This window comes from Camelina sativa, chromosome 20 (assembly GCF_030686135.1).
Source record: "Camelina sativa cultivar CO46 ecotype springtype chromosome 20, ASM3068613v1".
Taxonomy (NCBI): domain Eukaryota; kingdom Viridiplantae; phylum Streptophyta; class Magnoliopsida; order Brassicales; family Brassicaceae; genus Camelina; species Camelina sativa.
In genome coordinates this window covers 29249449-29268610 of record NC_141899.1, presented here as the reverse complement: position 1 = coordinate 29268610, position 19162 = coordinate 29249449, and the positions used below count along the sequence as shown (strand labels likewise).

General features: G+C 38.0%; 3 protein-coding genes and 1 pseudogene across 7 annotated transcripts; 3 read left to right on the top strand and 1 right to left on the bottom strand.

The window, feature by feature from the left end:
* Positions 1-3245: 3245 nt before the first annotated feature.
* On the top strand, positions 3246-3842 carry LOC147919557 (uncharacterized). The gene has a single exon (XM_087504000.1). It carries the CDS (start codon positions 3246-3248, stop codon positions 3840-3842), a length of 597 nt encoding a protein of 198 aa, XP_087360126.1.
* A 428-nt stretch (positions 3843-4270) lies between these two features.
* LOC104772769 (putative ion channel POLLUX-like 2) lies at positions 4271-10299 on the top strand. 5 transcript variants are annotated; one of them, XM_087506546.1, is made up of 23 exons: positions 4271-4554; positions 4864-4919; positions 5068-5153; positions 5428-5681; positions 6024-6095; positions 6238-6310; positions 6438-6536; positions 6615-6769; positions 6858-6962; positions 7097-7183; positions 7592-7676; positions 7764-7911; positions 8021-8097; positions 8194-8442; positions 8544-8657; positions 8734-8826; positions 8905-9031; positions 9114-9190; positions 9267-9314; positions 9420-9489; positions 9575-9648; positions 9763-9873; positions 9960-10299. In XM_087506546.1, exons 1-23 carry the CDS (start codon positions 4466-4468, stop codon positions 10059-10061), a joined length of 2451 nt encoding a protein of 816 aa, XP_087362672.1. In that variant the 5' UTR covers positions 4271-4465; the 3' UTR covers positions 10062-10299. The 5 variants fall into 5 exon arrangements, with proteins under 5 accessions (XP_087362672.1, XP_087362675.1, XP_087362674.1 ...); XM_087506549.1 differs by having other exon boundaries at positions 4317-4554; positions 7069-7183; XM_087506548.1 differs by having other exon boundaries at positions 4377-4554; positions 7092-7183.
* Positions 10300-10767: 468 nt separating this feature from the next.
* On the bottom strand, positions 10768-17584 carry LOC147919556 (putative disease resistance protein At5g43730 pseudogene; annotated as a pseudogene).
* Positions 17585-17987: 403 nt separating this feature from the next.
* LOC147919555 (putative ion channel POLLUX-like 2) lies at positions 17988-19044 on the top strand. The gene is made up of 5 exons (XM_087506551.1): positions 17988-18093; positions 18192-18261; positions 18347-18420; positions 18535-18645; positions 18732-19044. The coding sequence occupies exons 2-5, from the start codon at positions 18240-18242 to the stop codon at positions 18831-18833; spliced, it is 309 nt and encodes a 102-aa protein (XP_087362677.1). The 5' UTR covers positions 17988-18093; positions 18192-18239; the 3' UTR covers positions 18834-19044.
* Positions 19045-19162: the final 118 nt, after the last annotated feature.

Below are 19162 nucleotides of genomic sequence, written 5' to 3'. Positions count from 1 at the left end.
CCATGTAGTGTAAAAGTGTGTGATCTTGAGTGTTTTGGTGGTGAATTACAATCAGGCTGTCGCAAAAAAGGATACTTTTGTATATTTTTGCTTATTTAAGTATATTAGAAATAGTATTAAAAATATACCAATTCATGCATCTCTTGTCTAAGATCTATAGTCAAAAACCATGTAATTATGTAACTAAAATAGAATGTATATATTTTTTTTTCATTTCATTTCAACCATAATTATCGGAGATATTTTTCTTTGTGGTTCTGATATATATATGTTGATAAACTATGTTGTCTTATTAACCCATTGAATATGATGCGTCGGGAGAGCCAATTCATATTGCGGATGAGATTTTAACGATGAAAACAAAACTAGAAAAATATCTATATTATTAGTATACGTTATTTCCTCTTCCAAAATGTATATGAAAACGAGAAAGTGAGTGGAAGAAGAAAGAAAAAAAAAGACAAACAAGTAAGTAAACGATCGAGAGTGATGAAGCCAAAATTGAAAGCGTGATAAAATTGGTAATGATAACCGAACATTTGAGGTATCCATTGAGATTCACATTGTGTGTACGCCCACGTGCTTTTCTCCACTTCTTCTGCTTCTCAATCTCATCTCAATCTCGTACCTAATTTATATAAATACAAAATATATATAAATTGAAGACGAATATGGACAATTAAGATATCGTTGGTTAGTTACTATTACGTGCTGGTTGGTTTCAAATTTTGTGAAGCACGTTCTCTAAAGAGATGTACAAGATTGTTTTATTCAAGTTGTGAATAAGAAACTGAGTATGGTTTAACCATAAACTAAAATACTACGAGAGCGTCAATATTAAAGACACCAGTCATTCTTTAATACGTAGTGACCTAAAGTAACAATTAAGAAAACAATGACTAGTTGACTTACCAAAACGATTTTTAAAGAAGTATCTCCATGTATACAAATCCTTAATTTATTGAGTTAAGAATGACTTTGAAACCGAGACGAGTCATGCATGGTAAGAGGATGACCAAAGAGGATTACAAATCGTTCTACTTTGATTTTAGTTTTTTCGTAAGCAATGGAACGCACGCATTGTTTTACCTTTTCAACCTTTTAAAAGAAATCTAAGGACATGTTATCAGTTTGGAGGTGATTTGGACTGGACATGTTTGTCCAATCACGCTACCATTTTTAACTAAATGACATTATGCTTATAGAAAAAAACTATCATTAAGTTTGTTATAAAGAAAAATCATATGTAATATGAAACTAAATAATATTCGATATGACATATTTCATCTCACATGAATTCGGTCGCTTAAAACGCTGCTTACCAAAACTGGTGTCAGAGGCTCAAGGCGCTTTTGTCTCAGGACGCTTGATATCTGATAACATACTCATAGCTCATGAGATCGTGCATGCTTTGCGGACCAATGCAAAGTTTAACAAGGACTATATCGCGATCAAAACTGACATGTCGAAGGCATACAACCGTGTAGAATGGAGCTTTTTGGAGACACTCTTCACCAAGATGGGCTTTCACAGTTAGTGGATACAATGGATCATGTCCTGTATTCGATCAGTTTCATATACTGTCCTCATAAATAGTAGTGCACACGGTTTCATCAGTCCGGCCAGGGGTATAAGACAAGGAGACCCTTTATCTCCTTTTCTTTTCATTCTGTGTGCAGAAGCCTTGGTATACGTTATGCAGCGGCGACAAGAGCAAGGAAGACTAACTGGGTTTAGTTTCAATGAGACATGCCCATCTGTGCAACATCTTTTGTTTGCAGATGACAGCCTCTTTGTCAGCAAGGTATCTCATGCGGAGTGCAAGGAGATTCTGGACTGTTTATCCTTATATGGTAGGGCGTCTGGGCAGATGATCAATTTCTCCAAGTCAGTGGTCATGTTTGGCGCTAAAGCAGATGAGCAAGTCAAACAAATGATAAAGACTATGTTAGGCATTGAAGCAGAAGGTGGCATGGGCTCTTATTTTGGATTGCCTGAGTGTTTTAGCGGCTCAAAGCAGGCTCTGTTAGCATTTATTGGAGATAGATTAAAGAAGAGACTGCATGGTTGGTATGCGAAGTTGCTCTCACTAGGCGGGAAAGAGATTCTACTCAAGTCTGTGGCAATGACTCTCCCAGTATATGCAATGTCCTGCTTCAAGCTAAGTAAGAATCTCTGTCGTAAACTTACAAGTGCCATGCATGATTTTTGGTGGAGTCACAGCGAGGATAAGAGAAAGATACCATGGGTGGCTTGGAAAAAGCTCTGTAAAGCCAAATCAGAGGGAGGTTTGGGACTCAAAGACATCGAAGATTTTAACCAAGCTCTGTTAGCGAAACAGTCATGGCGCATGCTTAATAACCCAGACTCTTTAGTCACTCGCTTTTTCAAGAGTCGCTATTTCCGGCACACGTCAGTCATCAAGTGTGGCTCAGGATCTCGACCCTCATATGCTTGGCGAAGCATATTACATGGGCGTGACCTCCTGAAACAAGGTCTTCTGAGAGTCATAGGGGATGGCAAGGACACTTTAGTATGGTTGGATAAATGGATACATGAGGATCATCCTAGAGCTCCCTATCGGTTCCAAACCTTTTTTGATGTTGGTCTCAAGGTCGTTGATCTCAAGGATCCAACAAGTGGGCAATGGAACACTGCTATGGTAAAAGAAATCTTTCCCCCTGGATGCGCAGCGGGTTCTGGCTATGAAGTTCACAGAATCCATTAGTGATCACTCTATATGGCCATACACCAAATCTGGTGCCTACTCGGTGAAAAGCGGATACTGGTTAGCGAGTTCGCTGGCAACGCGGTATGTTACCCAACCTGAGGAGGCTAGGATATCTGCTAGGCTGAAAGCCAACCTCTGGAAGCTGCATACTGTCCCAAAGATAAAAACCTTTCTTTGGCGGATGCTTTCAGGGGCGCTTGCGGTGTCGGAGAGATTAGCATCTCGCGGTATTCCAGTTGATCCGAGGTGCATGGCCTGTGGTTTTACTGAGGAAACTATTAGCCACACGCTCTTTGGTTGCCAGCCTGCTCGTCAGGCTTTTGCAGTAGCGAACATACCAATACCACAAGAAGGTTTCTCCAACAATGATACCGTGAAGAATTGGGAATTCTTTGATAGACTGATACAGGACCCTGATGTTCCTGAAGAGTTGTGAGAGGTGGTTCCTTGGCTGTTATGGGAAATCTGGAAGGGAAGGAACAGATTGGTGTTTCAAAGTACGCAAAGCGACATCATGGCTCTGGTAACGAAGGCATACAGAGAGGCACGGTTGTGGAAAGAATTCCAACAGGCGGCTGAACACTCTGTCGCTACTTGGGACAGAAAATGTAACATAATGGAGGGTCGTTGGCTTAGACCTCCGATGGGTGTCATCAAATGTAATGTCGCTGTGTCATGGGCCAATAAGATAGCTATGGTTGCTGGTGCCTGGATAGCTCGAGATGCCGATGGACAGGTAATACTTCACGTTCGAGAAGCTTTTAATAGGTGTGACTCTGTATTTATGGCGGGGTTGCTATGCATTCACTGGACCCTGGAAGCCTTACAAACGTTGCATTTTGATAAGGTTATCCTAGAAATAGATGGAGCGATGGTGGTTAAGGCCATCAACTCTCCCCAAGACTGGCCTCGATTTCGGTCTTTGTTGCGAGAGATTGGTCTCATTTCCAACAGCATGATGGTGTGGGAGTGTACACAGGTAGCCTCCTTGGCAAATAAAGCAGCAAGAGCCATTGCAGGGATGGTCACACACGATGGAAGACTACAATCATACCTGGGTTTGGGAGAACCTTCCTGGCTCCATGATATTCTAGTAGCGGACGAGTGTTAAAGCAGACAGAGTTCTTGTCTCGCCTTTTTAGACATACTTGGAGGGCTGATAAGCCTCATTATCAAGTATCTGTTGTTTATATTTCTCCGAACTTTTTTCAATTTTAATCAGATAACAAAAAAAAAAAAAAAATTATGTGTTAAATAGTGCTATTTTTAGAAATTTATGGAATATGTGTTATAATTGTCTATAAAACTTGGTTTAGTGCTATTTTAGGATATTTAAAAAAAAAATAACAATGTTTGCTCGTTATGGCTGGTTTTTATCACTAGCGAGAAGCTTTTTGTTTTGGATAGTACAGATTTTTACTTTTTATGTTATAATTGGATTCAAATCTAGTTATATGTAGTGATAAATTCTCACCAAAACTTTTTGAATAAAATGTTTTTCTTTTTGTTTCTTAACAAATTGGGTCCAAAACATTAACAATAAAAAAATCAATAAAGGCAACAAAAAAAAACAACAACAAAACTTGACTTTAATTAAAAATACGCATTTCCCTCGGATTTCTTTTACAAATTCTAAAAAAAATAAAAATCATAATTGCGTATATATATCACCAAAGCGAGAACGAAAAAATGTAAAGGAAGGAGAAGGTGCAAAAGATTAAAAAAAAAAAAAAAATGGTGGCTGTTCAGTTATTTAGCAGCTGGAAGCCATCGATACTACCTTCTCAAGCTTTGAGACGCGATCAATCCGCCTCTTTTAACAGGTACTAGCTAGTTATTCGAATTTCTGAAAACAATCTGCTTCCATGGTTGGTGATTTATTCATAAGGTGATGATTTCTGAGTGTTTGGGTTTTGTTTGCGGTATAAATGTAGCGAATTCAATAGGTTTTTTGATTAGGAAATGAAGACTCGGTTCTTAAATTCTTTAGAGTTGTAGTGGAGCTTTTGAATCTGGGTTTTATAAGGTTTTAAGGCTCGAAACGGAATTTGGGAAAAACATTTATTGGCAACTCAATCAAAAGCTCATTGGGTATTGATTGATTGATGTAACTGTTTTTTTTTTTTTTGCAGGAGTTTGAGTTTACACTCTCTGCCTTTAGGTGGGATTGAGTCTTTTAGATGCCGAGGTGAGGTTCTGTGAGAACTATTCCTCAATTAGTCTCTTTCAAATTGGGAGTTAAAGCTGGATTTGTCAGTTTCCAAAACTTTTGATGCTACTCTTTATTTATTGTCTCTCATTATTCATATTCTTCCTCATTTTCACTGCTACTACAGAGACCTTTAAAGTCAAATCTCAAAGGGTAGGAGACACAGAGCCGTCTAGTGTTAACCAGAATGATTTCAATTCCAAATTTCATAAGGTGAACCTAAACAATCTCCAGTTTCATGTTCTGTATCTTTTTTAATTAGGTCATGTCCTGTGCAAAAATCAGACGAATAGCTTGTTTCGTTGATGTTTAAGAGGTTTTAGATTGCTAGATGATTATTCTGATATCTTATATACACATGTTCTCGGTTTGAAAGATGAATCTCAGCTCATTGTGTCTGTTGTCTTTCATTGCGTTTGCTTCATGTTTAGTTAATTGAGATGAAATGTTTTGTATGCTTATGATATTGAATCTTCTTAATCTGCAGAGTCTTCCATATAACCTTGTGACAGGATGCATCCCACTGTATGCAGTTTTCAGAGTAGCGCAAAAGATATGTCAAGAGCTTCCCCGCCTCGTTCAGAACTCAGTGGGGGCTGGCTTGCCTTTTGCTTGTGCATCGAACTCTCTACCTACTCCTCTCAAGTTGGACGTCCCCGTTCCCTCTTTTTACGATATCAAATGGGGTCTTTCAAGGTTTCTTTACCTGTTCAATATTCAGCTCGAGAAGAACATTGGCACGTATGTCCTAAACCCAATTTGCTGATTGTAAATAGTGTAGTGTAGTGAGGACATTGCCAAGTGTCAGAATTGCTAGGATGATTCACTAAATTTAAAATGGTGAAACATGTAAAACAGTGTAGACATCTGACTTAGATCTTTCGTCTTCCAATAGTGAGGACATGGGTTTGAGGTTGAGGATCTCCTAAGTATGAGTTTGCTTCTCCTTCACATACGTAATTCATGCTGAGTATTATTTTAAGTGTCACTGTCCTTGAGATTAGCATTGTTCAAATGTCGTATATTATAAATTTTCATTGTGACAATGACATCTGTTCCGATCACTTTTCGTGGCTATTTTAGGTTCCTTGTGGCGCTCATGATAGCATGTGTATCATTTGTTTTCATTGGGGGACTCCTATTTTTCCAATTCAGGTAACACAGCCTTGTTTAACTTAGCTTATCGATTTAAAGCCTTCTCAAGATCGTCTTAAGTGTGTGATTATATGATCAGTTATGAATTTCCATTGCATGATTTCTTACTTATGCGTACTGCTATTCCCTTTTTGTTGTGAAGGAAAGACCTACCCTTAGAAGACTGCCTCTGGGAGGCATGGGCATGCCTCATTTCCTCTTCTACTCATCTGAAGGTCATGATTTGCTTCTTCACCAATTCAAAGATATTATTTCAGATCTATTACAACTTACAAGCCTCACAATATTTTTATGGAGTTCCTGCAACTAAATGCCTACCTATTTGTTTACTGAAAACTGCAGCAAAAGACACGCATTGAAAGAGTCATTGGATTTGTCCTAGCCATTTGGGGAATATTGTTTTACTCTCGGCTTTTAAGCACAATGACAGAACAATTTCGAGTAAGTTCTTGAGATAAAGGCTGCTGGTGCGAAACGAATGTTAATTGGTACAAGTTCTTAATCGCTTTGTCTGGGCAGTATAATATGACGAAACTGAGGGAAGGGGCACAGATGCAAGTCCTAGAAGCTGATCATATCATCATTTGTGGAATAAACAGTCATCTACCTTTCATACTAAAGCAACTGAACAGTTATCATGAGCATGCTGTCCGCTTAGGTACTGCCACAACTAGGTATTTTGGTCTCTCTATATATCTTACAATTCATTTCTTTGCATATGTTGACTTAAATAATTACTTTTTCTTTGTTACATGCTTCCAGGAAGCAGAGACTTCTGCTCATGTCTGATACTCCAAGGAAGCAGATGGACAAGCTAGCTGAGGCGTACTCCAAAGATTTTAATCATATTGACATCCTTACAAAGAGGTAAAGTGGTTGATGCGCTTCTTAATTAGCGGAAGTGAATAATACAATACTGCTTAGGTTCATGCCATATCAATTAATGTTCTTTTTGGTTTGCATACATTTACAGTGCTGATTTCATGCTTCTACCAGTGCAGTTGTAGTCTTAACATGACGAAATCATTTGAGAGGGCTGCCGCCTCTAAGGCGCGTGCTATTATCATACTACCAACGAAAGGTGATAGGTAAGAAAAATTCAACTCTCATAGAAAGTATATGTGTATCAGCTTTGATTTGAGGAAGATGATTATGGAAACTGAGAAGTTCCAATACATATTTGAGTTATATCGTTTTTAGTGTCGTAACCCTTTCATGTAAATGATGCGATTAAGAGTTCAGTGTATTTGGGTGGTTTGGGGCCTTTGGGGTAGAGAGTTCAGAGTTCTCTTGAACTAACTCATTGATAACTACTCATTACTCTTGATTTGGTTTTGTATTTTGTTCTTCATTACACACTTTGGTTCTCAGTGAGTACAAAGAAAAAAAAAAATGTTCTTCAACCTGTCAGAAAACTGGAATGCTAGTGGTAAAAAATATGGAATCTGAATACTCTGTAAAAGAGGAATCAATATTAAGTTAAAACATTGTTTCAGGTATGAAGTTGATACAGACGCATTTCTTTCTGTATTAGCCCTCCAACCTATACAAAAGATGGAATCGATCCCAACCATTGTAGAGGTAAATTAGGTTACTGAAAACTGTGCAGTAATGGTTTACTGTTTATAAATGCTGATATTTTTTTCCTTTTTTGCTCAATGAGTGCAGGTATCAAGCCCTAATACGTATGATCTTCTCAAGTCCATTTCGGGATTGAAAGTGGAGCCAGTTGAAAATGTTACGTCGAAATTGTTTGTCCAATGCTCACGTCAAAAGGACCTGATAAAGATCTACAGGCACCTACTAAATTACTCAAGTACGGTGTGCTTTCATCTTACATGACTGTTATCTGTTTAGAACTTTTACTTCATGTTTTTATGATGCCTGTATTCAGGACTAATTAATACCAAGTCTACTCGTTGCAGAAAATGTATTTAATCTTTGCAGCTTCCCCAATCTAGTTGGGACGAAGTATAGACAATTAAGACTGGGGTTCCAGGAGGTAGGATTGACTCGTGGGAGAATGTTTTCTCCCTCTTCGAATCAGTACCTTTTGATCTTTGTTACTAATTTCATTCTCTACATGTATACCTTTCAGGTTGTGGTGTGTGGCCTTTTACGAGATGGGAAAGTAAATTTCCACCCAAATGATAACGAAGAGCTCATGGAAACCGACAAACTATTGTTTATTGCACCTCTCAATTGGAAAAAGAAGCAACTTTTATATACAGACATGAAACTTGAGAACATTACAGTAGCTCCGACTGATACTCGAAAGCAAGTTTTTGAGAAAAAAAGATCACGGCTAGCGAAGATAATGATGCGTCCTCGTAAGTCCTTATCAAAGGTCAGACTCCCCAACTACCCCCTACGATTGTTAAACTATAATACTAGACTTTTGAAACTTCAAATTTGAAACCTCTAATTATCATTCTATGGTTTACACAGGGATCAGATTCCATCAAAGGACCCAAAGAATCTATACTATTACTTGGTTGGCGTGGAGATGTTGTGCATATGATCGAGGAGTTTGATAACTATCTTGGTCCAGGCAGTTCATTGGTATGATCATATAGTACCATTATCATTCTCTGGTTGGCTCTTACATAATGAGTTACTAATAATTGTATGTACACAGGAAATATTATCAGATGTACCATTAGAGGATAGAAGAAGAGTGGACGATAGTATGGGTTCAGTGAAAATCAGGAACATCCAAGTTTCACATAAGGTAGATTTCATTTTCAGTGGCATGAACAAGAAGAGTTTTAAAGTCATTGTGTATTTGATGTTTTTCAATCTTCTGCAGGTTGGGAATCCTCTGAATTATGATACATTAAAGCAAACTATAATGCGTATGCAAAGTAAATATAAAAAAGGCAAAGCTATTCCTCTGACCATCCTTGTAATATCAGATAGAGACTGGCTTCTTGGAGGTAAGCATTTGCCATTATTTTTTCTTGAATTCGTCTTTTGGAATAATGGTAACACTAACAAATAAGTCTGAATGTCTCTTAGATCCATCTAGAGCAGACAAACAATCTGCTTATTCTCTTCTCCTTGCTGAAAGCATCTGCAACAAGCTTGGAGTAAAGGTAACTTACTAAATTTTCATTGAATCCAAAACCACATTGAATAGCTAATATTTGTTTATTTATGTTGTTTCTTTAGGTACATAATCTAGCCTCTGAAATCGTCGACTCAAATCTCGGCAAGCAGGTATTGAAAGGCTTTTCTATGTTTTTTTTTTTTTTTTTTTTTTTTTTTTTTTATTGTTGGCTTCCTTATGGTTAAGTTGCTGAAACATTACTCAAAACCATACAGATAACAGTGCTGAAGCCATCCCTAACTTTCATTGCAGCAGAGGAAGTTATGAGCCTTGTAACAGCACAAGGTTACATTCCATCTATTCAAATGTTTGTTTCTTGTTTATCTACCTATAATCCGAACAATAGTAATACTCTTTTCTATATAATCAGTTGCTGAAAACAGCGAACTGAACGAGGTGTGGAAGGACATTTTAAACGCAGATGGTGATGAGATATACGTTAAGGTTAAAAAAGAAAAATAGTCTCTTCCTTCAAATATTTCGTCAGTAACTTCTATTGAAATTCACTATAAATTCGGTATAAAACTAAAAATCTTGAGTTTGCTTTGACACATATAGGACATTGAACTGTACATGAAAAAGGGCGAGAATCCTTCATTCACCGAGCTCTCAGAGCGAGCTTGGCTGAGGAGAGAAGTCGCTATAGGCTACATAAAAGGCGGTAAAAAGGTGAGTGTTTTATTACTCTGCAGCATACGCTAACCTCTTCTTCCTCCTCACTAACGTTGATAATTTTGTTTTTCCTGTGGTTGCAGATGATCAATCCGCTTCCAAAGAATGAACCTCTCTCTCTCGAAATGGGTGACTCGTTGATTGTTATATCGGAGCTTGAAGGAGACCAACCCATCACACTATGATATTGTATACATTCTCATATACCACATTTTGTTATAGTTTCTTACACACAATGCAACATTGGGCAAGGAGACTGACTCACAAATACAACGCAAGCATCAAATAAGTCGTTAAATTTGTACAAAGAACAAACGCTTTTACATCGAAGCCCCTTTTTGGTCATTGCTCTTTGTTCTTTCTTTGACCCCGAATAAAAATCAGTCTTTGTAATGATTTGAGTTTTTTTTTTCCTTTCTTAAAGCCTATATGTCTCCAACTCGAGGTTTATAATTTTTTTCCAAATCACGGAGGCAATATGAAAAGAAAAGTTAGTTTACAAGATGTCGTTGCGTCATCGGCCACAAAACTTGGAATTGCATTGCTTTTGGTGGTGGACTAATATTTCCCAAATGTTGTATTTTTTTTCCACCGTGTCCCATGGATCTAAGACTAGCTCTATCCGGAAACATCAATGCCATCTATGCTCTCTTTTGACAAACTGTAGCTCATTACTTAGGAGACAGCGCTGAACATGACAAAAGCACGCCAACATATCTTTTTACTCACACAGAAGAGATCGAGAGGAAACAAAAGCTGTTGTCTGTACTTGAGACAAGCTCTTGAAACAAAAGCAGTACATATAAACACAAACAAAACTGTATTATTACAAACCTGTCTGTATTTTAGAGACCAGCCATTCACTTAAGACCCTCATTCCACCCGTTATTCCTATGCATGCGTGGGAAAATAAGCTATATCTTCGGGTAGCTTTGGACAATATTTAACTTCGAATTTTCTACGGTTAGGAAGATTCCGATAATTCCAGCAGATTTCCGAAAGTCCAGCCAATTGATATAGCGTAAGGGATTCCAAGTTCCCAAATGGAACACCAATATCTTGATGCTTTCTGCTAATACTCATTCCTTTCTCCTTGTTTATTATTTCTTCTATTTTCGGTGAATACTCCACATGTAGCTCCTTAAGATTTTGAGCAAATAACAGCCATGACAAATCCTTTTGCCCTTCCAAATGGATTATATTAACAGTGGAGAGTTGCTTGAAGCCTGGAGAAGTAGTGGATGGAATAAGGATCTCCATTGGTGAAATCTCATCCCTTCTTTCTTTGCTTTGCCAATCAATCTTTATCTCAGATATGTTTGAGGTCACTATTCCAAGGCGTTGAAGACCTCCCAGAGCTAACGTGTTTAATATTACACGAGGTGCTGACATATTTCTTAGACATAAACCTTTAACACTAGTCGCCAATCGGTCATCTCCTTGTATCATTTCCAAAATCCTGACAACCTCTATGGTTGCAGTTAAAACCTTCAAGTGCTCCAAGTGTTGTAGTTCCTCCATTAATACGTCATCAACACAAACATGGCAGTAAAATAATTTCAACACTTGCAGATTTTGTAAGGTTTTTGCTATCCCAGCAAGACTCTCTAGTTCACGAGTGAACTCCAGGTTCAAGTAGATTAGTTTCGTCAAGTCACTTAGACGAACTGGTAACGATTTTATCCCTGTGTGTGATAAATTGAGATATTGCAAAGACCCTAAGTTAGAAATTTCTTCCGGCAACTCTTTAAACTCCCGTTTACAGAAAGATCCAAGACCACAAGTTGTGGCATTAACCGAAAGAATCCAACTGAAATATCCAACAACTTGTTATACGGGAGTAATAGGGTTGTAAGCTTGGGGCAGTCCGGACTGCAAGATATCTCCTCAATCTGAGTATTCATTAAAGACATCCGTCTCAAAATATCCCAATTGATGTCCTTTGGGATGAGACGAACCTGTGTACCAGATTTCACACAAACTGAATCTTTCTCATGTTCCAAGTTGGAGTCTATCCAAAGAGCCATCTCACGTATCACATCATGCATTTTTACTTTGGTCTTTAGTTCACAATCAATCAACAAATGTGCACGAACTAACAAGCCAATAATATCATAACCTTTGTTGGTACCTCCATCTTCATATTTGTTCGCATTTATGATGAATCCTTGGCATATCCAGTATTCTATCAACTTCTCCTTTTCTATTTCATAATCTTCAGGAAACAAAGAGCAATATAGGAAGCACAATTTGACTTCATCATTCTTTAAGCTATCATAACTAAGCTTCAAAACGACAAGAATGCTTTCTTCCATACCTGGAAACTCGTGGCCAGGCGAATTCAGAACATTAATTGCATGATGCCATTCTTCTATAGTCTCTTTACATGCCATGGCTTTGCCAATGACATTGAGTGCAAGTGGCAAGCCTTGACATTTTGCGGCAACGATTCCTGCAAGTGTGGGGATATCCTGATGGCTCCTTAGTATACTATCTCCGACAGTAACTCGAAACAATTCCCACGCTACATCCCGTGACAAACAATCAACTTTTATCAGCTCGTCAGCTTCCATGTGAGTGCAAACTTCCTTTAAACGTGTGGTGAAAACTATCTTCGATCCATTTTCTTGATTTGGAGGTGGAACTCCTATCTTGTTCAGATCTACTTGGCTCCAGATATCATCCAACAACAGCACAAATTTCTTTCTCTTGAGGTTATTGTATATGAGAGAGGCTTTCTCATTTTCTGTTTCTTGTTCCCATTCCTTGTCACGACGTAATCTTCCCAGAATCAGATCTTGAATGCCCTCATTCTGCGAATCTTTAGAGACCACAACCCATATCACAACATCAAAATCATTCTCCACTACAACAAAGTTGTTGTTGATACGAGCTAAGAGGGTGGTTTTCCCTACTCCACCCATACCATAAAGACCTAAGGTTCTTATTTCATCGTTCACGAGGCTGTTCCATGTCATCCCAACCATCGTATCCAAACCAACTGTGCGTTGTTGGATATGCTTGTTCTCCGCCTTAAGTATCATTTTCTGCGCCACCACTTCGAAATCTTTTTTAGATAGAAGTTCTATAACCTCTTCCAACATCTTCAATACCTTTTCACCATAATCATACCTCAGAACAATAACCAAACAGACACAATCTTCCAGTTTCAGTTGATCTAACCTCAAGCAGATCATTGACTTGGGGTTCAACACTTTGTACCCTTGAAAGCCATAGCTTGTTGAGAGTTAAACTTGATTTTTTAATCAAGGTTAATTAAATCCATGTTCTAGAAGGTCGTTGGAGCTACGTCGGCCAAAGAAGCATGGGAGAAGCTTCGAACATCTTACAAGGGTGCCGATCAAGTCAAGAAGGTGCGTCTTCAAACTCTAAGAGGAGAATTTGAAGCTTTACAAATGAAGGAAGGTGAACTTGTCTCTGATTATTTTTCAAGAGTTCTAGTGGTTACTAATAATCTCAAAAGAAACGGCGAAAAGCTAGATGATGTGAGAATTATGGAGAAGGTTCTTAGATCATTAGACTCAAGATTTGAGCATATCGTTACCGTTATTGAAGAGACAAAAGATTTGGAGGCCATGACAATGGAGCAACTTCTTGGGTCATTACAGGCTTATGAAGAAAAGAAAAAGAAGAAAGAAGACATTGCCGAACAAGTACTAAAAATGCAAATTTATAACATTAAAGAAGAAATTGGGCAAAGTTATCAAAGAAGAGGTGGTGGTCAAGTACGAGGACGAGGGCGAGGCCATGGATATGGAAATGGACGTGGTTGGAGGCCATATGAAGACAACACAAGTCAAAGAGAAGAAAGCTCATCAAGAGGCCGTGGGAGAGGAAGCTCAAATTCAAGGTACAATAAATCAAGTGTAAAATGCTACAATTGTGGAAAGTTTGGACATTACGCTTCCGAATGTAAAGCTCCTAGTAACAAAAGAGTCGAGGAGAAGGCCAACTACGTTGAGGAAAAGATTCAAGAAGAAGACATGTTATTAATGGCTAATTACAAGAAGGATGAACGAGAAGAAAATAATAAATGGTACCTCGACAGTGGTGCAAGCAATCACATGTGCGGGAGAAGAAACATGTTCGTGGAGCTTGATGAGTCGGTGAAAGGAAACGTCGCTTTAGGAGATGAATCGAAGATGGAGGTACAAGGCAAAGGAAACATTCTCATTCGATTGAAGAATGGAGATCATCAATATATTTCCAACGTTTACTATATTCCAACCATGAAGACAAACATCTTGAGTCTTGGGCAACTCTTAGAGAAAGGTTATGATATTCGATTAAAAGATAATAACCTTTCTATAAGAGACCAAACAAGTAATCTCATAACTAAAGTGCCGATGTCTAAAAATAGAATGTTTGTTCTTAACATTCAAAATGACATCGCACAATGTCTCAAGATGTGCTACAAAGAGGAGTCTTGGCTTTGGCATCTTCGATACGGACATCTAAATTTTGGAGGTTTGGAGTTACTTTCGAAGAAAGAAATGGTGAGGGGGCTACCTTGGATCAATCATCCAAATCAGGTGTGTGAAGGATGTCTACTTGGAAAACAATTCAAAATGAGTTTTCCAAAGGAGTCAAGCACAAGAGCTCAAAAGCCATTGGAGTTAATACACACGGATGTGTGCGGTCCAATCAAGCCAAAATCACTTGGTAAAAGTAACTATTTCCTTCTCTTTATTGATGATTTTCAAGAAAAACATGGGTTTATTTATTGAAAGAAAAATCTGAGGTGTTCGAGAACTTTAAAAATTTTAAAGCCCATGTTGAGAAGGAAAGTGGTCTTGTGATCAAAGCTATGAGATCCGACCGTGGAGGAGAGTTCACATCCAAGGAGTTTCATAAGTATTGTGAAGATAATGGCATCCGAAGACAACTAACGGTGCCTAGATCCCCTCAACAAAATGGAGTAGCAGAAAGGAAGAATAGAACAATTCTTGAGATGGCGAGGAGCATGCTTAAGAGTAAAAGACTACCGAAGGAGCTATGGGCGGAAGCTGTCGCGTGTGCGGTGTATTTATTAAACCGATCTCCAACAAGAAGTGTCTCGGGTAAGACACCACAAGAAGCTTGGAGCAGAAGAAAGCCCGGTGTTTCTCATTTAAGAGTATTTGGAAGCATAGCTCATGCTCATGTACCAGATGAGAAGCGGAGCAAACTAGATGACAAAAGTGAGAAGTACATCTTCATTGGTTATGACAACAACTCGAAAGGCTACAAGCTTTACAATCCCGATACGAGGAAGACTATTATAAGTTGAAATGTCGTGTTCGACGAAGAAGGAGAATGGGAATGGAAGTCAAATGATGAAGATTATAACTTCTTTCCACACTTTGAAGAAGATGACCCATAGCCACCAAGAGAAGAGCCTACTACACCACCAACTTCACCAACGAGTTCTCAAGGAGAAGAAAGTTCTAGCGAAAGGACTCCACGCTTTAGAAGTCTACAAGAGATTTACGAGGTAACCGAAAATCAAGACAACCTTACTTTATTTTGTTTATTTGCGGAGTGCGAGCCATTGAACTTCCAAGAAGCTATTGAAAAGAAGACTTGGAGAAATGCCATGGATGAAGAGATAAAGGCTATACAAAAGAATGATACATGGGAGTTAGCTTCACTTCCAAATGGACACAATGCGATCGGTGTGAAATGGGTGTACAAAGCAAAGAAAAATTCTAAAGGGGAAGTTGAAAGATACAAGGCAAGATTGGTGGCTAAAGGATATAGTCAAAGACCCGGAATCGACTACGATGAAGTATTTGCTCCTGTTGCTCGTCTTGAAACTGTTCGACTAATTATTTCATTGGCGGCTCAAAATAAGTGGAAGATACATCAAATGGATGTCAAGTCAGCCTTCTTAAATGGAGACCTTGAAGAAGAAGTTTACATTGAGCAACCTCAAGGCTACATAGTTAAAGGAGAAGAAGACAAAGTTTTGAGGTTAAAGAAGGCACTTTATGGATTAAAACAAGCCCCAAGAGCTTGGAATACACGGATCGACAAGTATTTCAACGAGAAAGACTTCATCAAGTGTCCATATGAGCATGCACTTTATATCAAAATTCAAAATGACGATATATTGATTGTGTGCTTGTATGTAGATGACTTGAAATTCACTGGTAACAATCCAAGCATGTTCGACGAATTCAAGAAAGAGATGACGAAGGAGTTCGAGATGACAGACATTGGATTGATGTCTTACTACCTCGGGATCGAAGTAAGACAAGAAGAAAATGGAGTTTTTATTACTCAAGAAGGATATGCTAAGGAGGTACTTAAAAAGTTTAAGATGGAAGACTCTAACGCGGTGAGCACACCAATGGAAGGTGGAATCAAGTTATCAAAGATCAAGGAAGGAGAAGGAGTAGACCCAACATTATTTAAGAGCTTAGTTGGAAGCTTACGATACTTAACATGCACAAGACCCGATATCTTATATGCGGTTGGAGTTGTTAGTCGCTACATGGAACATCCAACAACAACTCATTTTAAGGCGGCAAAGAGGATTCTTCGCTATATCAAAGGTACCATGAACTTTGGTTTGCACTATTCTATTTCAAATGATTATAAGCTTGTTGGATATAGCGATAGCGATTGGAGTGGAGACGTAGATGATCGAAAAAGCACAAGTGGTTTTGTGTTCTACATTGGAGATACAACTTTCACGTGGATGTCGAAGAAGCAACCAATTGTCACGCTTTCCACTTGTGAAGCGGAGTATGTGGCGGCTACTTCATGTGTGTGCCATGCTATTTGGTTAAGAAATCTTCTAAAGGAGTTAAACTTGCCACAAGAAGAGCCAACAAAGATCTTTGTCGATAACAAGTCAGCAATAGCTTTGGCGAAGAACCCAGTCTTCCATGATCGAAGTAAGCACATTGACACACGCTATCATTACATTAGAGAGTGTGTCAACAAGAAGGATGTGCAATTGGAGTATGTGAAGACAAATGATCAAGTAGCCGATATTTTCACCAAGCCTCTCAAACGTGAAGACTTTATCAAGATGAGGAGCTTACTTGGAGTGGCAAAATCAAGTTTAAGAGGGGGTGTTGAGAGTTAAACTTGATTTTTTAATCAAGGTTAATTAAATCCATGTTCTAGAGTTCTCTCTAGAAAAATCAAGATCTCCACCTCCTTAAAAAATATCTAAAAGTTCTAGAATAATGTATCACCTCCTTAAACATAAAAATCTAGATATTTAGTTAGAACTATCTAGATAATTATATTATTATAATCTAGATATTGTGTTAGAATAATCTAGATTAAGGATTAAAATATTCTAGATATTTTGTAATATGGAGGCTATAAATACCTCCTCCTACTCTCATTTGTAACTAAGATGTTGTGAAGTTGTTCCAAGTTAAAATCAAAGTAATAAAAGTTTTATTTTCTAAACTACTCTCTCAATTACTCAAAACACTTTTTCCATCGCTTCTAAAAGAATTTACTTCCAACATAGCTTGACTCGAGCAAGCCGTTGCAAACCTTTATCTTCTTCTATGGAAACTCTTCCTAACAGATCTTCTCGTTCACCCTTAAGTTCTTGCATAGCTTTCTGCAAAGAATTGAGATTTTTTTCCATCATGTGAATGTAGTTCCTGTCGCTAAAAAAACAGCCACATGCAGCAGTGAAGATTTGATTCCACGGTATTAGAAGAAGCCAGTTCAACATTTTGCACAAAACTTTCAGAAAGAAACTGGGATTACGGCCAAGGGGATGCAGAAAAGAAAGAGGATTACAATCAAGAAATTAAAAGTCAGACCGCAGTTTCTATTAGTTTATTGAGAGTGGCAGCTTTAATTGATTAATATTGATCACCTGCATCCGTTAGCTTGGCAGTTTATTGAGAGTGGCAGTTTCTTGGCAGCTTCCAAGAAAGTCAGATGTTTCTTCTATATCACTTCAAGAAAAATCAGAAGTTTGAATTCGTCGTTTGCAATAATGATAGCACTAACAAATAAGTCCGAATGTGTTTTAGATCCATCTAGAGCAGACAAACAATCTGCTTATTCTCTTCTCATCGCTGAAAGCATCTGCAACAAGCTTGAAGTCAAAGGTAATTTACTAAATTGTTATTGAATCCAAAACCACATTGAATAGCTAATATTTGTTTATTTATGTTGTTTCTTTAGGTACATAATCTAGCCTCTGAAATCGTCGACTCAAATCTCGGCAAGCAGGTATTGAAAGGCTTTTCTATGTTTTTTTTCTTTTTTTTTTTTTTTATTGTTGGCTTCCTTATGGTTAAGTTGCTGAAACATTACTCAAAACCATACAGATAACAGTGCTGAAGCCATCCCTAACTTTCATTGCAGCAGAGGAAGTTATGAGCCTTGTAACAGCACAAGGTTACATTCCATCTATTCAAATGTTTGTTTCTTGTTTATCTACCTATAATCCGAACAATAGTAATACTCTTTTCTATATAATCAGTTGCTGAAAACAGCGAACTGAACGAGGTGTGGAAGGACATTTTAAACGCAGATGGTGATGAGATATACGTTAAGGTTAAAAAAGAAAAATAGTCTCTTCCTTCAAATATTTCGTCAGTAACTTCTATTGAAATTCACTATAAATTCGGTATAAAACTAAAAATCTTGAGTTTGCTTTGACACATATAGGACATTGAACTGTACATGAAAAAGGGCGAGAATCCTTCATTCACCGAGCTCTCAGAGCGAGCTTGGCTGAGGAGAGAAGTCGCTATAGGCTACATAAAAGGCGGTAAAAAGGTGAGTGTTTTATTACTCTGCAGCATACGCTAACCTCTTCTTCCTCCTCACTAACGTTGATAATTTTGTTTTTCCTGTGGTTGCAGATGATCAATCCGCTTCCAAAGAATGAACCTCTCTCTCTCGAAATGGGTGACTCGTTGATTGTTATATCGGAGCTTGAAGGAGACCAACCCATCACACTATGATATTGTATACATTCTCATATACCACATTTTGTTATAGTTTCTTACACACAATGCAACATTGGGCAAGGAGACTGACTCACAAATACAACGCAAGCATCAAATAAGTCGTTAAATTTGTACAAAGAACAAACGCTTTTACATCGAAGCCCCTTTTTGGTCATTGCTCTTTGTTCTTTCTTTGACCCCGAATAAAAATCAGTCTTTGTAATGATTTGAGTTTTTTTTTTCCTTTCTTAAAGCCTATATGTCTCCAACTCGAGGTTTATAATTTTTTTCCAAATCACGGAGGCAATATGAAAAGAAAAGTTAGTTTACAAGATGTCGTTGCG